The sequence below is a fragment of the Melozone crissalis genome, unplaced genomic scaffold (assembly GCF_028551555.1).
Source record: "Melozone crissalis strain CALT ecotype California unplaced genomic scaffold, PUWL_Pcris_2 ptg000005l_1, whole genome shotgun sequence".
NCBI lineage: Eukaryota > Metazoa > Chordata > Aves > Passeriformes > Passerellidae > Melozone > Melozone crissalis.
This window is the reverse complement of record NW_026535783.1, coordinates 56,067,925-56,085,412: the sequence shown is the minus strand read 5'-3', so window position 1 is coordinate 56,085,412 and position 17,488 is coordinate 56,067,925. Positions and strand designations below refer to the sequence as shown.

At 38.2% G+C, this 17,488-nt stretch overlaps 1 protein-coding gene across 2 annotated transcripts in view; it reads left to right on the top strand.

Moving 5' to 3' along the window:
- Window positions 1-17,488, top strand: part of ZSWIM6 (zinc finger SWIM-type containing 6) — a 108,476-nt gene that overhangs the window by 47,361 nt on the left and 43,627 nt on the right. For both annotated transcript variants that reach the window (XM_054285976.1, XM_054285968.1), the window contains exon 2: window positions 13,081-13,437. In XM_054285976.1, coding sequence (XP_054141951.1) covers window positions 13,081-13,437 — 357 coding nt within the window. The remainder of the gene's footprint in view (window positions 1-13,080; window positions 13,438-17,488) is intronic.

Genomic DNA, 17,488 nt, shown 5'->3' with positions numbered 1-17,488 from the left:
AAAAACCAAATACACAAGCAAAGCAAAAGAAAGAGTTCATTCACCCCTTCCCATAGGCAGGCACATGTTCACCTACCTCCAGGAAAGCAGGACTAAATCACATATAACTGTGTCTTGGGCAGACAAACACCATCATTCCAAATGGCTCCTCCTTTCTTCTTCCTATGTCTTTATATACTGAGCATCATGTCATATGGGATGGGTTATCCCTGTACTCAGTGGGGGTCAGCTGTCCTGGCTGTGTCCTTTCACAGCTCCTTGTGCCCCTCAGCTTCCTTGCTGGTGGAGTGCGGTGAGGAGCAGAAAAGGCCTTGACCCTGTGTGAGCACTGCTCAGCAACAGCTAAAACATCCCCGTGTTACCGACACTGTTTCCAGTGCAAATCTGAAATAATAGCCCATGCTAGCCCAGTTCTCTTAGGAAAAATAACTGTGCCAAAACCAGCACAGATGCTGCGCGGTTTGTCTTCAGATTCAGGAATTGTTGTGGCAGAGGAACAAGTGGGCATGTGAAGTACCTATTGCAGGGGTGAGATGGTGATTGGTTTAGGTGCCTCATCAGGGATGGAAGATGTCTGCTTTTCTTTTGCTTCTTCTCCATGTGTGCAACCAGCAGATCAATTAAAACTAAGCAAACACATACAGGAGAATTGACACTGAAAAGGTGAGCAATGAATTCCCTCCTCTCTCTTTCAAAGCATATGAGTGTGCTTTTTGATCTGATTAATGTTGGTCACAGATTGAAAGATTCCGCTAGCACTTGCGCAGCTCGTGGGCTTTGTGTTGTGGGAAGTGAGAACTGGGAGTTTTCTTTCTAAGCAGAGGCAAACAAACTGGGTATTCCAGGTTCATTGATGACATTGTTACACGTTCTCCAAGTATTTTAAAAACAGTCAGTCTAATGTTTAAATATTTAGGTAGGAAACTGACCCCATTTAACCTCAGAATATCCACATTGCTTGTTAGGACCGAGCTAGGTCTGTGAATCTTAAATTTAGCTTTGAAGACTTGCTTGGAGAATTTAAAAAGGGAGGAGATACCATATAGGGCATATGGCACATTCTTATCTAGAGATTCAGATGACGGAGAGAAAAGACAGATTTCTAAGGAAGTTGCTGATAATGCTTGTAGCTCCTGATACCGGTCTCACTCCTTATCAGAGAGGGAAGCCTCCAGTTTGACTAAGTAAACTGGAAAAGCCAGATGTAGGAAACAGTAATCCCTGCTACATAGTCTGTCATGGTATAGTGAATGATTTATTTTAACCATTTCTCAACAAATGAAATAAGCTAAATCATAACTGACTTTCTGGAAGCATAGTGCTAGTTAAACACTTATCTTTCCTGTTTGTCTGAAGAGGGTGTGGATGAACTTGTTTTGGGCATCGTTGTAATTTTGAAATCCAGACAATCTGACACAGTATCCAATTGTGTTCCTTCAAATTACTCTGCTCAGAGAAAGCAGGGGACATTTGCAGAAAGGGATGGGAATGTTGTTGCAGGGGATAGGATGAGAACATTCTTTCTAGATACTTCAAATTTCTCTTGAACGATTTCAAATATGAAGAAAATAAATCTATCTGCTTTTATTTAAGGGCCCTGACTTTTGAAGTATTTGGGTTTGTTTTGCTAAAACTGAGATACTCATACTCTTAAACTGAGTTTTCATGTTATGGTTTTTTGTCACTGTAAGAGAGGCCAGATATTGAATTTAACTACTCTGTTTTTGTCTCTTATTGTGATGCAGAACTACTGCAAATAATAGTAAGTCTCTCAATCCAAGTATATTGAGCAACACTGAAAACTAATTCGTAAGTAATCTATTTAAATGGACTGTGACAATACAACTTTAGGTGACAGTGGTGTTGTTTAATAATCCAGTGCCTCACTGAATTTAGTCTTACTTTAGTTTAAGCTGGAATTTAGTAATAATATCAACAACTGATGCTAGAGACCCGATTCCTGTTCAGCTTTTCTGACAGTCTCTGTCATTACTTGGACCTGTTTCACAGTCCAAATAGACATGATCTTCTTCAAGAACTTGGAGTGATCTTCCCTTTTTTCCCCCTCCCAATTATATTTAGGTAGGTTATGTTAAAAGTTAAGAGCATAGACAGAGAGCCTTTCATCATTGCAAAAGGTGGCCCTGTAGGCGTCAGACTTGCATGTAAAAGGATATTTAGTATCCCTACGAGAGCACTGTCTGGTTTGAGACAAGTAGAATCCACACACAACATTGAGTCACCAAATCATTCAGCAGTATTCTTAGTCTTGTGGTTTGGGTATCACGTTCATCAGCAAGTCCAGCTCTTCACTACTTTAGTAGGCAACCAAAGCTAACAAAATAAGGCATTAACCACACCTCCACAAGTACACCACCTGGCAGCTTATCACAAATACTTGTAGCCTAGATAGGTTATCAGAAGCTGAGACCCAGGGAAAAATTAACACCAAGAAACTGCAGAAGTCTCATGAAAGCAGCTTGTTACTTGGCTTACTGGTAGAGACACTTGCCATCCTTTCTGTCAGTTTATTTTTATGTCTTCCTGAATGGCACTATAAAAGTGAAATAAGTTGTAGTGGTGGTGTAATTTTTTCATTTTTCTCTGTTGAAAGGTCGTCCTAAGATGTTTCTTGGCTTGTCAGTGGAAGTTAGAAATATTGTATGTTACCAGACATGCTTTTTTTGGTTTTTTGTCAATCTGATAGTTTATGTACTATTAAAACCTGGTCTTTAGGCTGAAATAAAATGTGAAGAGTTCCAATAACTTGCTTAATAAATGACAAATTAAATTGTATTTTGCTGTATAAATTTGTTCTTCTTTCTTAAGTTGCTTTGTTTACTTTATCATGGAAGCTTTGCTGTCTTGTTCACTTCTGGTTTTTGTTCTTCATCCCCCTTCTTTTCCAGACTTTTCACTATCACATTGTTGATGTCTAGAAAGTTTTATGATTTTGTGACTGTGGGGCATGAATTAGGAAAATAAAGATCTGATGTTGTCTTTTATTGTTTAACACTGTGCATGTTACTGGAGGCTTGAATAGCATGCATGTTAGATGCTGATTTAATATCTAGAACCTTTGATTAACAGTCAAAATAAGTGCAACTTTTTAAACTTCCAAGGGCTGCAGGTTAGAGTTAAATACTGCCAAAAAACTTCTTGGCTTTTGAAAAGAAGAAAGGTATGCCTTGCTAATTCAAGGAAAAGTAGTGTGTGGCTTTAGAGGATGGGGTAGTTTTCTCATCTTCATCTTAAAGAAAATTGCATACTAGTCTTGTGTTGTTTGAGGAGCAGCCATGTGCTTTGAATGTGCTCACATTTGCTTAAAATGTACGTAGGGCTTTCCTGTCTGCACACACCTACCCTTGCTTGTTCCAAGTCCTTGCTGTGCACACAGCTCCCAGAAATCAAAAATGCTAAGCAATTCTGGCTTGGAAACATACTTTTTTTCCTTCCTTTGAGGTAGCACACATTTCCATTTTATCAATATGACCAGATATGTGAGCAACATACACTCAAAATTTTTGCTGTCTTTGGAAATCTGTTTTTCTTACATGAAACCTATCATTCTTCATCCTATGTCTGAGAGAGGTGGTGCGTGTCAGTATGGAGGAATACTGCTGTGGCAAGACCTGCCAGTCAGCTTTGGCAATGGGGTGCACTTGCTATGGCTACTGTATATTGATTTGATTTTATTGAACAATGATTGAAATGGATTCAGTTGAGGGAAATGGATTAGGATCTGACTTAGCAACAGTATGGAAAAAGTGTGAACGACAAGAACCTGATTTCATACAGGATGTCAGCTTGTGTGGGTTTAGGCTGTAAGTCAGTGTTATCAAGGATGTTCTGGTTTGTAATGCAAGTGACCTTTTCTGACCTTTTCCTTAAAACACTTTTATTGTTATCACAGTAGTATTTTTTGGATTCCAGTCCTCATTGGTGACTCTACTGCAGTTGGCCCTTGAGAGCTAAAAAAAAAATGCTTTCACCAGTATTGGCTTCAGCCATGGAAGGGTGACTCAATTGTGATATTGGTGGATTTCTAGACTTCAGTTCTGGAACTCTTTCAACACTATGGTTTTCATGGCATTTTCTCTCTTGCTTTTTCAGGAAGTACTCTCTTGTACTTCATTTTTTTTGCTGGAGTCCTTTGTAATGGCTCTGGTGACCAGATAAAGTTGCTGAAAACCTTTCTCTTGTAAAATTTATAGTCCAAAATGAATTGAGCCCTTCTAAAAGCCCTACTTAGTGACTGTTGTTTTCACACTTAAAAGCCTATTTTTTTGTTTTCTCCTCTGCTTTGATTATTGATAAAATAGGAGTTCAGTGAACAACCTGACTCCTGCAGTGATCATCAGCATTTCTTAGGAAAAATTAAGAATAAAACATTGTGAATGTTTGTCATTGTGAATATTTAGTATACAATTACAAAAACAGAATAATGGCCATAAAGAAAGGGTTTCTCTTACATTCTGTGACTTTTAATGCCATTTTTCATTTGGCTCAAGTGCAGCATTGAGCTCTTTTTTTCCTCCCCTCCTCTTTTTAAACAAAAGAAAATTATTTATTCCATGGTTAGTAGTGGAAATGGGAGTGGTAGTTTCCTCCTTTAGGCAAATTATAACATTTCCTGATGGAAGGTCAGTTTAGATTCAAAATTACATTGGCTTGTGCGTTTTCATAGCCTAGATTTGAACTGAGTGCAGTCTTAAATTACTCAATCAGTTAAATGTTTTCTGTTGTTGAAATGACCCAAGTACCTTTTACTGCAGGATGCCTGTGTTTCAGACATCCTGGGCTGGGTTTTACGAACTATAAATATGGCTGTGGAAATCCAGCCACACTCTTTCCATGAAGGAGTAATTTTCTAGTATTTCAAAAATTTCTTTCAAAGTTTATATCAGTGATTTCTGTCATCTTCCTTTTTAGGATTTTATCTACTTCCAATTAACAAATACAAACCTGATTAAGTCATTACCATGTAATGTAATGTAAGTCATTACCAGGTAAGAAAAACCCCAGTTTTTCCTGATGATTAAGCAATGAGTCAAACAGGATGTAAGTTTCAGTTTTTCCATCATGCTTTCCTAAATCTTCTGTTGAGGTTTTTGTTGTTCTGTGGCCTATGTTAGTCAAATTCAGTTTGTCCTTGAAAAACATGTAGACAGCTATTGCTAATGCTTTGCTAATTAGGATGGACACTAACTTTGGACAATAAAGTGAAGCTGAGATAACCTGTGTAACATAAGCAAAGAACACGTGATACCAGCAATAAAGAATTAAAAAAAAAAAAAGAAAAAGTTGTTATACTGTGTCCTCTTTCTCCCCCTTTTAAATGAGTAAGTCTTGCTGAAGGCTTTCTTCAGTCTCAGGTAATTTAATTTCTCTTTATTTTCTTTTGGTGGAGACAGGTGATTTGTAGTTGAAGATAAACCTTAACTGTTGACATACAATACCAAAAGCTTCTGCTGTTAGCAGTAAAGCAGTAAATAGTAACTTTAAAAACCAATCACATTCTGTCTGTTTGACAGGCAAGGGATCTTCTGAGTTGTTCAAAATAACTGAAAGTCTCTGAATATATACTTTTTTGAATGCAAGAGCAGCCTGCTTCTTGTTAGGCTTTAAGGATATTTTAATGAGAGGTTTAGTCTGCTCAGTTTTGTTGCTCTTAGTCATTTGCAGTCACTTTCTCATATGTGATATTTTACTTGTGCCCTAGCAAGTAATAATAGTTTCTCTCTGCACGCATGATTAAAATCCAAAGTTGTAATAAAAGCTGAAATGGTGTCACCTTGTGCAATGGGTACCTTGGGCTATGAGAGGAAACTCTGCTGCCTGGTGATTGAAGGAAAGATGTCAGCTTCTCCCACATCAGGAGTGAATTCCTCCTCGGAAGCTAGTTACAAGTACCTGTGCACTGATCCTGTGAGGAGTGGTTGTAGTCAGACCTTGTTCTTCGGCACTCTCAGTGTATTCTCAGCATGCAGCTCCCTGTAGACTGTCAGCGCATTCTCTTGTCTCAAGCGTTTCCCTTTGCCATAAACACAGGCCTGTGAAGTTTGAGAGCAGAGTGAAGGTTTGTTTATCAAAGTTCAAATGTAAATTAGTAGTCTCTCATAACCTCTTGTTTCTAGCCCTTGTTATGGATAAATGTAAACTTGAGTGTGATGTTGGTGTACATTCATATTCTATTAAAATTTACCTATAAATGGTTAAGGTTACATTAGGTAATGTAACCTTACATTACAGGTAAGGGTACATTAGGTAGGTGATCTGGACATCATGGCATGTTAAAAGCTCGCACTTGTTGCAGCTTTCTTGAGTGTTTATTACCCATTTGTTACTCTTGCCTTAATTTAAATTTATTTCCAGTTTTTATTCAGAATCAGAGTAGTTTTGGTGACTGTGATTTCTGTTTTGCTGTAGCAAGCTGCTGTATTTCAGATCCATTCAGTTCCTCTCACCTCAGCTAGGCTATTAAGTCTCCCTCAAAAGTTTGAGGATTACAATATTCCATGTGTTCTAAATTACAAAATGTTGATTTGCCTACATTCTACAAAGAGTATGATTTCTTCACATTCTTGTTGTAAATTGCTGTCACATGATCTTTGTGTGTTATATTATTTGAAAAAATGTCATGTGTATAAATCTCCTATCTGCTGGTTTCTTACAGTAAACTGTACTTAGCTGTCCATCAGCTTTAGGGTTTCCAGCCTCACACTGAGATTTTTTTGTGCTCTCAGGATATGTGGTACTAAGAGAGGAGCTGTTAAACTTGTAGCGTAGTTGCTTTCAAACTGATGGCCTTGGAAAACAAAACAACATGGCAAAACTGGAAAACAAAACCAAAAGGAAAAACAAACAACAAACCAATGAAACCGCTTGATTTGTATACCTGAGAGAGGGTGACCTGCAGCCATGGATTGCTAGCCTTGTGACTTGACAAGGCTGTCAGCACTGACAGTTTAGTGATTCTTGCCACTGTGTTTAGCCTTTAACAGAGGAGACTTGTCTGCTTCATCTCTGCTTCTGCTTTGTGAGCCATAAATGTCATTTGCCACAGCGTCCTAGATCACAGTCGAGCATCACTGTGCTAGAGGAACGCTCTGTTGCTGCTGTCTAGAAAGCACCATTCTAAATACATCTCTTTCTTAAACCAAGGCTTTGCTATTTCCCTTTGTCTACAAAGCTTAGTGCTTACAAACACCTAAAATAGGCTTGACTATATCTGTGTAAAATGAGTTGAAGTGCAGACAACTTTCAGGTTTTGCAGAGATGTGATATGAGGCTGTGTGAGCAGTGCTGATGAGAATGCCATTCCGTGGTTTGTGTGGTGTTCCTGTGGGGTGGGTTGCAAGTTGTTTAACCACAGGGATAGCAGTGAGACCTTGAGAGGCCCTTCAGGCCATGTTCATTTGGTACATGTTTTTTCTTCCAGACAGCGTGAGCTGTGGCAGTCTGCATCTGTCTTAAACCAATCCAGATCTGATATAGGTGTTGGGTAGTGGAAGGCATTTTCCTGTGTTACTTGCTTTTTGCACAGCCTTTCCTTCTTTTAAGGAAGAGTAATTTGGATGGATTTATACACAGTCATCCATGACTCCTGCTTGGGCTGCAGTGATATGTGTCTGCTTCTGCATAGCAGAGATAGGACCAGAGTTGGCTTGGAGGGTTAGTGCAGGCCTTTGTCTAACAGACATAATTAGTTGACCATTTGTCAGATTTTGAGGTTGGTGTTTTAAAATAAAACTGTTGAACTCAGTGCAGGGACAAATAAATCTTGTTCAAGTTACTATGGCTGCTTCTGTTGCAGTGTGCATGTTTTTGGAAGTGTGCCAGTGCTAGTGAACCTTCAGGTTGTCGGTGTCCTGCGTGCATGGACTTAACGCTATTCCCATTGTCTTGCTTGCAAAAGTACTGAAATGCCAAGCCCTGATTATTGTCTTCATGAAAGGGAGTTGTGGAATCCAAGTGGTTAGTTGAGACAGATCCTCTGTTAGTGTTTGGGTGCAGAGGTAATGCCAATTTTATTATAGGTGATGTCAAAACGTAAGTTTGTCCATACCCTATGCATTGATCAGAAACAGTAAACATCTTATGTATTGTTCTTAAGTTCTTTTCTAACTCCTTAATATCTTTGTATTGGCATGTTTCAAGGTATGATGAGTGAATATTTTTCATTTAAAATCATATTTTCTCTGTTTTATGAAAAGGTTGTTAAAATTAGCTTCAGGCTAAGGTGGCATGCGTAGTTTTGATTTTGTAATAATTTCAAAGTGAATTGTCGATATGTTCTTAGAGTCGGAATGTAGGTTCCAATGTTGTGGCAGAATTGAATGTAGGATGCTACTTTACCATTGCAAAGGAAAAACACTTCTAAAAAGACAAAATTTGAATAAGATGAATATTGTTTAGAGTTATGCTTGTCTTGGGGAAAAAATGTAACCACTGATATAAGGATGAAAAGGTAACTGATGGGCAGGGTTGGAAGCTACTTTCTAGAAGCATTTCTGTCTATTGCCATTGGGTAGGCAAGATGAAACAGGGGTGTTTACATTTTACACAGTGATTATGTGTTTGCCAAGTAATATAGCAGTCTGAATAAGTGTGAGCTGGTAGGTCTGCAAATTATTTTAAAGATTGTTAAAGACAGAGAGTACAATTCTGAAAACCAATGTAAAGTTATGTGCAGAGGAGGTGCCTGTATAGGTCTTGTGCACTGAATTACCCAGATCCCAGAACAGAAGAAGTAGTTCTTCTGTTTTTTTCTCAGTAACTTAATCTGGTGGCCTCTTCTGTGAAAGTAGAACAGCTCTTGTGTGTTCCTGACCTGCAGGCAGTATGTATACTTGGGAAAAGAGTCAGTGAATCAATGTTAAGGAGAACATTCATTTCCAGATATAGCTGGTAGTATACTTCCTGATTTTAGGAGAATGTGTACATAGTGGATGAGGCATGGACAGTGTTGTCAAAAGGTACATGGCAGAAAGCTAATCAAGAGAACCATTTTTAAGCTTTGGGGTATTACTCTAACCCATTTCTGGTATTTTTATATTTTCTGTTAAAGATAAATACCCAGTGGTGATCTATGCATGTGTTCCAATTAAATCCCTCATTTGCAAGTACAAACTTACTTTTTGGGGTTTTTTTTGTTGTTGTTTGTTTGTTTGTTTTTTAGCCACTGGAATTATTGACTGAGCACGCACAGAGACATAGACCACACCACCCCCAGCATTTAACATGGCTACTTCTGATAGTTCTTGTTCATTTCAGTCTATATGTTTTTAAAATGTCTCTTTGGACTTGGGCCTATTAAGCATGATGCTTTTTAACACAGACATTAGAGATGAATTAAGCTCATGAGATGTCATTAATGATGTTTATTTGGTGCAGTAATTTTGTTACTTATCCTATGAGGTAGTGAGACTCAATATTTCAAACTTTGCTTCTGGCTTGAGTAACCAGAAGCCTACCTGCTGCTGCTTCTTCACATGACACCGTTTTTTCATACTCCTTAGTGTGTTATAGTTTGAACTTGCTTTTGTTTTACTCTCAAGTGGTGGGTGTTTTTGTTATGACAGGCATATATCCTTGTGCTGGCAAGTACTACATTGTAATAGTGTGAATTTCCAATTATCAGGTGGCTTTAAAGTCTCAGAATATTTTTGGTCAACAGAATGCTGTCTAGCAGATTTTGGCAAAAGTTGCTTTATAAAAATCACAGACTTTTAAATGCTTTCTTCTTAATGGCACTTTGGTACTGTTCCCTTCCAAAAGTATGACAGCTGAGAATGCTATTTTATTAGCTATTAAATAACGCTGAGGTGTTTTTGAAGTGAGTGTCCAACAGAAGCAAGGTTGTTTTGTAAAAGAACTTCAGTTCATATGTAGTGCTTCAGCTGCTTTTCTAAACACATTTTCACAGAGTGCAAAGTCTCTGCGCATTGGACATGTTAGCTGAGCTTGAGTTAACTGATCACAAGCTGTTTTGAGAACAGTAAAATGTTTCAAACTACCACCGCTAAAGGAAAAGGTGAAACGTGACTGTTCTGTAAATAGCTTCTGTAGTGAATACACTTTTCTGCCTGCAACACTTTTGTTGTCTTTAGCTAATAATGAATGAGCTCTCTAACTAAAAAGTGAAATATAATTGTTCCTGGAGTTGTTTGGAATGAATAAATATTTCTGGCAAGGGTTCTGTAACTTTGGGTAAAAGAAATTTTTCCTTTGTAGGAAAGTACTTGTTTAGAGTGAGGGCTTGCAAGTTTTTGCTGGAGACCTTTTCTGCTCCTTTAGACCTGTTAGTGAAATGTCATTTTCTTCAAGTCCCCACATAGGTAATTCCTTTTGTCTTTTTCCAGGGGCATGTAACATCTTGCTTCTTGACAGGCTGTAAGTTACTGCTGGTGTACACTTCCTAGCAAAGCACAGTGCATCAACTTTTTACTTGTTCCAACCTTCCATACTTTAGTAGGAGAATATTAGATGATTACGCTAAAAAGAATTAAAGCTATGTGTTCATAGCTGCAATGTGATCCTCTGCAATGTTGAGGATCAGTGGTGAAAGTGCCGTTTGATTTCTGGTAGGTTAAATTACAACAGCCTTACCACTGCTTCTGAGCTGAAATTTCCTGAATTGGTTTTTCTGACATGGTTAAAACTTTTTAAAGGTCATATTTATTAGCAACAATTTCTTTAAAGATACAAACAGATAAAGAGAAGCAGAACAGTGTTTCATAATTAGGATACTTATCTTAGTGCGATAGTAAATACAGAGCTTCTACATCTTTAGCCTGCAAGAGCAGCAGGTGTTTAATTTGTTTAAACTCCCAGTAAGTTAAGAAGGGTAGGCTAAGTAAGGTGACTGTATTAGCACTGTCATTGTTTAGACCAGTATCTGTGTTTCTAAATTTTGGTGCTTGTGACATGAATTCTTAATAAAAAGCCCCCAGTGGAGAGGGACCCATGAACTGTGTTTGTATCTAAGCAGTGCAGGTATTTAAGGGCAGGCCTGCTCTTAACTCTGAATATTTCTGGAGACCTTCATGTTTCCAGGAGGGTTTTAGCTTTTTTGACTGCTTGAACAATATACTGATGAATTGAAATTGGTAATGTTGTTAGAGTAGCTGGCTTTTTAATTATTTTGCATCAGTTTAACAGAAAAGCTTTCATTGGGCATTTTTCTACTGTATTTAATAGGAGTCCAGGTATTTAGAAAGAGTAGGAAGGAGTAGGATCAGGCTCTTTCTGTGTTCAGGTGTTAGACTTTTCCTCAGTTCATGGATTATAGATGGTTTTTTATGTAGGCTGCACAAGAAAGTGGAATTAAAATTATCTTGCATGCAGTTTCTTTGGGACCATCAATCCAACTTCCACGTACTAAGAATGAACCAGAAATAGATAGTGCTGGTTAAACTTATACAAAGGCTTTCTTTTTGAGAGTAGGCACTTAAAGAAACACTGTGACTACTTAAAAACCAAAAGGAAAGACAGAGGAGGGAGCTCATGATGTGAGGGGCACTTCCACTCCCTTTCTCTTAACAAGGGGGGAGTGGGAGCAAGAATACTGCTTGATCCTGGTCTTGTTCATCCATTGCCTTTCTTCTCTCTGCACTTCAGCCTCAACTCCTAACTACCTGGGAAACATCCCATTGCAAAGTCAGTGTTAGTATATGTGGACTGTCTTCAGGGTAGAGTATGAGAGTACTGCAGTGCTGCTAACTGCATAACCTGCTCTGAAACATACAGTATAAACAAATGGAAAAAATAAAGGGTTTTCCTTTTTGTTGCCTGTAAGATTTAGAGTTTTTTAAAACTGGTTTGGGACAGCGCATTTTGGATTAGAGCTATGTATATATTGCTTCCCCCTCTCCCCCCATGTCTAATTTTCATGTGATAATGCTTCCTACAGTACACTTCTTTGGTATTTCAGGAATATTAGATCAATTTTTTCACATTGGGGGAGTGTGGGTTCATGTTGTTTCCTTTGTAAGTATTTGTTATATAACACCTTACATGTATCTATCTCAGATTGTGTATGGGTTTCCCAAATCTAGTGCTGGTGTGCAGCATATGAAATTCAGTTTCATTGCCCTGTGTCTGTGTCTCTGAATTAATACTTGAGCTGAAATCAATATCATGCTTACGTAAAATCAAAAAGAAACCCCCTTATTCTGGTATTCAGTGATAAAGCATTGATAGCCAAGCCTGGGCCTTCATGTTGGACAGACAGGTGGGTTTAGGTTGAATCTTCAGCATTTGAGATCTTGTGCTGCGCTGACATGTGGTGTATTTGCTGAAGGAAGCATCTTGCTTAGGATATACTGTGTCTTCTTACAATACACACAGACCTAGCTCTTTTGCCTTGTGCTTTAGTATGCTGATGGAAAAACAGGACCAGAATGCACACTGCATATGCATCTGGAACAGTGCTTATGTGTTTCATTGAGGATTACAAGTCTGGCATGCTGTGTATTGGTAACTGCAGCAGTTTCCATGTTCAAAATGCTGCACAAACATAGCCATTCTACTGGATCACTTGGGTGATGGTGAGCATTAACATGAGCTCAGTGGAGGGAGAGGCGAAAGCAGGGAGAATCTGTGACTTGTCAGTGAGTCAACTGGAGTTGAGCTAGAACCTGAGTTCATGCCACTAGAGTGCACTACTTCCTTCTCACTTATTGAGAGAAAGCTTAAATTTGCTGGTACGTGCTGCAGGCTCTCTGGGGACGGGGGGGAGGGTTGGAAAATTGCTGCCAATTTACTGAGTAGTTTCATGTTGGTTTTGATGGGATGTTGGTCTGCTTCTGCAGCTGTCATTTACCAAATAAATAGTTCTCTTGGTGTCAAGCTTCTGTGAATGTTGTGGGTATGGCAGAGGGCATATAAACTAACTCTTTATACCCCTTTTGATTTATTTGAGATGAAAGAGGTATGTATGGAAAAAAGGATTAATCATATTTGTAATTGAAGAAAGTTCTTTGAGATGTATAATTTTTCATTAAGAAAACTTCCTTGATAACGAGATATAGTATCTTACACGTATCATTAAGTTCTCTTTTTTCCCCTCCCGCACAGGTTTCCACTTGAGTGGCACAGTAACAGAGCCTGCAATGCAATCGGAGCCAGAAACTGTTTGCAATGTAGCTATCAGCTTTGATCGTTGCAAGATTACCTCAGTGACCTGTAGCTGTGGAAACAAGGACATATTTTACTGTGCCCATGTTGTGGCGCTCTCTTTATACCGGATCCGCAAGCCAGATCAGGTCAAACTGCATCTTCCCATTTCAGAGACACTCTTTCAAATGAACAGAGACCAACTACAAAAATTTGTGCAGTATTTGATCACAGTACACCACACAGAAGTTTTGCCAACTGCTCAAAAATTAGCAGATGAAATCCTTTCTCAGAATTCAGAAATCAATCAAGTCCATGGTGAGTTTGATACTTGTCCTTCCTTTTGTTTCATTTCCTCATAGGTTTTGAGCTTTTTTTTGTACATTCAGGAGCATGACCTGCCTAGTGGTCTTCCGTGCTGAATTATTCTGGTGTCTACTAAAGAGGATTCTTCTACTGAACCTTCATTTTGAGATATTTAGAAAATGGTGCTCTTTGGAATAGAGAAAAGAACTCACAAGCAATGAGCTTGACGTTTTCTGCAGTTCAGTTAATAAGTGAATAACCTGCTTCATGCTTGTGTTTTCCAGCTAGTGAAAACTGAGTAGTGGTGTTCTTTGTATAGCCATATTGCTTAAAGGAACTCTTTATCAGCTTACCAGTGGTGTCTTGTTATTTTGTTCTTTGTACTAGTTTTCTGACACTTTGATTGTGGAATTTTGTTCTAACAACAAAACATAAAAGCAAGTAGATGTTACAGTTATTTCATTCATTAAATATAGTTCTGATAAGTTTTGGGATTTGGTTTATATATGGTGTCAGACGAAACATAAAAACTGCATTTCAGTGCTTTTTCCTGTTGGTGCTGCAGCAGTTACAGCATAGCTAAGATCTTGATCTTTCCTGCTCTCTCTGCTACACATGATTTTAATGGCTATTCTTTGCTGTGGACAACTTGTTTTTGTTAAAGTGTGCTGAGTTTGACTTGAGGCTTCTGACATGGCTTTTTTGTGGACCCTGCTGAACTGAGAATAGGTAGTTGTGGGTTTGAGGTGACCCAGCTAGTTTTATTGGAGTCCTGTGTTCCTGTAAGGTCACCTGATAGAAACGTCCTCTCGGGTGGCCAGGGCTGTAAGTATAAGGGCAACTTAGGGGAAAAGAGTAAGTTACCTAATACCTAAAAATATCTTCTTTTCTTTTTTTTTCATTGACAGGAAAAGGTCTTGTGTTAAATATTTGAGGCGTGACCATTACTCAAAGAACTTGCAATACAAACAGAATCAAGATGCTTAATATTAGGATAAAGAAAACCATGTGTATGTTAGTTATAGTGTAGGCAGAAAAAACCCAGTCATTTTAATAAGAGGATTTATCTGCAGCTTAAACTTTCTCCTTGTGCTTTTGTGACCCTAACAGGCACAGACAGGTGATGCTGTGAGAAAGTGAATTTCAGGAGCAGTGGTCTTTTTTGGCACTGAGGGCGATGGAGATGTGGCCAGAGGCAAGGCAGTTGCTGTAGTTGTTGGGTGTAATGGTGACAGTGGAAAGGAAGTGGCACTAAAGGAGAGGCAGGACATTAAGCAGTAGAGGAACATGCTCAGATTTTGTGAGCTGAAAGCATGTATCATATGAGAGATGTTAACAACCTGAACATTTGTGAGTTAATGGGTAAGGAAGAATTAGGGTACGAGAGTGGTACAGAAGATTCAGTCAAGGGTGATTAGAAAAGGGGAAGGCAGGGATGGGGCACAAAGGACAGGCATTATAAATGTCTGTATTAGCTGCACTAAGGCTAATGTAAGAGAAATGACAAGCTGTTACAGGCTTGATAAATGTGAAGTCTGTAAATTAGACTAATCATAGGCATGTTAGTCTTTGCCAACTATTTACTGTCAGACTGTCTCATTGCTCATTATTACATTAAGTAGTTTTGGAGAAAGATTTGAGATTTCTATCATTGACAATAGCAATTAGTTTTTTTATTTCCTATTCTAAGCTGATAATCAGTTTTGATATTTCAAAAAGAATTTGAGCAAATTAGTTTAAAATGATCCAAAAAGCTGAAATGTTTCTTCTGTTTGTTGCTGTCTTCCTAATAGGTGAGATTGCAGCATGTCTTTATTGACTGTTTTCTACTAAAATGCCAAGAGCCAAAGTAGAAAATCCAGGAAGCATAAGAAAATGAGCTGCTATTACCAAAGGAGACTGGGTTATAAAAGACTTTATATAGTTTCCTGCTTTTCTCTCAGACACACATAAAACCGTGGTCTGAATTATTTTGTGTTCACAATACTAAAAAATTACATAGTTCTTATAAGGAAAAAGTGAGTTCTTCTGTAGAGAAATGTTCTTCTGGGATTCATACCATAATTCTGTTCTTCTGATCTTTAATCAAATTCTTTAGATTAAAAATAATACACCTGACAAAAAACCTCAATGAAAAATAACCAATAAAATGTTTCTCATTCTAATATCATAGCATGATGGATGTAAGATCACCATTTACTCTATCATACCTCCTCTGCTGCAGATGTTTAGTTTGTAGCACAAAACTATCTTGAAGACCTGTCTTGCTTTGAACAGTCTGACCTCACTGAACTGGTGTTTGAAGAGAAGTTATATTAAATTCTACTTGAAGGCATAGATAAGTGAGAAGAAATACTTGGAAAAACTTGTTTATTGAAAGTGGAGGAGACCTGGCACAGAAAAACCTGAAACAGCTTTGATTAATAGAAATTCTGAATCTGGAGTTGTATGGGGAAATTATTTTCAATGTTGCCTAGAGGCAGTTTAATTTCAATGTTGTTGTGTATAAGACTTCCATTCTTTTATTTTTTCCCCTCTGTGATCACTGTAGTACCTCTAATTTACATATATTTTCAGTGATATGCTAGAAAAGTCAGTTCTTGAATAGTATTTATAATTGTATGTTTGAATAGTCTGGGACTTGGAAGAGCTTTGACCACAGTTGTCTTCCTTATGAGCTGGCTCACGAGAGAGATGATTAGATGAAACAACATCAGTTCTCTGCTTTAAACAAAAAGCTAATTGGATAATGTTTCACCTGAATGCTGTGTTATGCAGCATTCAGTGACTGTCTTTGGCCACTTTTCAGGAGATTACTGGAGGAATTAGTGAAGTAACTTATATTGACACAGGTTTATAATAACCAACCCCTTTGAGTTTCTTGGTGGACGCAAGTGATGCAATATGCTTTCTTGCTTCATGACTGAGCCTCGCTGCAGGGAGAAATAAGAGGATGCTGTTAAAATCAGAAGAATATGTTGGCTAGTCGCTAACTTCTTCAGGACAGACAAGTGATTTAGTGGGAATATTTTTCTGTATTTGCCATGCCATTTTCACGTGGTGATGGTTGCAAGAGTGCTCTTCATATTTTTAGAGCACAAAAGCACCTCTTGATTTTGAGAAGTTACTGTGTTTTGATTTTTTCATGTGACACTGTTGCAGCTGTTCTTTTTCCTGGTGATCTCAGCTGGAGTTTTGTGTGTGTAATCCATACTGAAGACAACTGCATGCATTAAAACTGATACCCTCCCTCGTGTTTGTACTACAGAACTGCTGGCTTCACATTGGATTTTGGTTTGGGTATGCTCTCACAGGAAGCTGGATATGGCTTTTTTTCCTCCCTTTTAATTTTTATACCATTGGTAGGAGAGAATGTGTATTCTAGGAAGAGAGCAGTCAGGATGACAATGGATTGTCAGCTGGATTTGTCATCTTCGATCTGCCTTTTCATAGGTATGAAACTCTCACTTCAGTAAATTGATTGAAAGGCCATACTGTGTTCATGAGAATTTGAGTGGAAATAGCAAAGTAACTGTGGGATGGGTGGAGGGAGAGGGGAAGGTCTTTTTTTTATATTAGTCTTGTATTAGCATTGTTTTTTTATTATGTGCATAGTGAAAAACGCTCTGATGGTTTTAGTATAAGGGCAGCCTGGCAAACCTACTTAATTTTTAACTTTTGAGCTGTACTCTTTCTTTTCCTGAGTGTTTACTGCTGCTGTTGCAATCTCTGCTCTTGGAGGAAATATATGGATTTCTCCAGAATTTCTGCCTTTCTCTGATTCTCCAACTCAGAGTAAAAGTCACTTGCTAGGACAGATCCACATACAGGTGAACTCAAGTTTAAGAGGGAGGGTATGGGAGGAAGCAACTGAAGTATATTCATCTTCAGAAGGACAGGCACCTTGTTTTCTCTATTTTTTTCTGCATTTGTCCAGGCAAATGTGGGCACATCCTCAGCAAATGTTAATTTGTAATGTATATTAGCAGTGCTGGGGGAGGCATTCAAGAAGAAAACATCTACCAAAAAAAAAAGCTTTCAAAGAAAATTTCAGAATATCTGA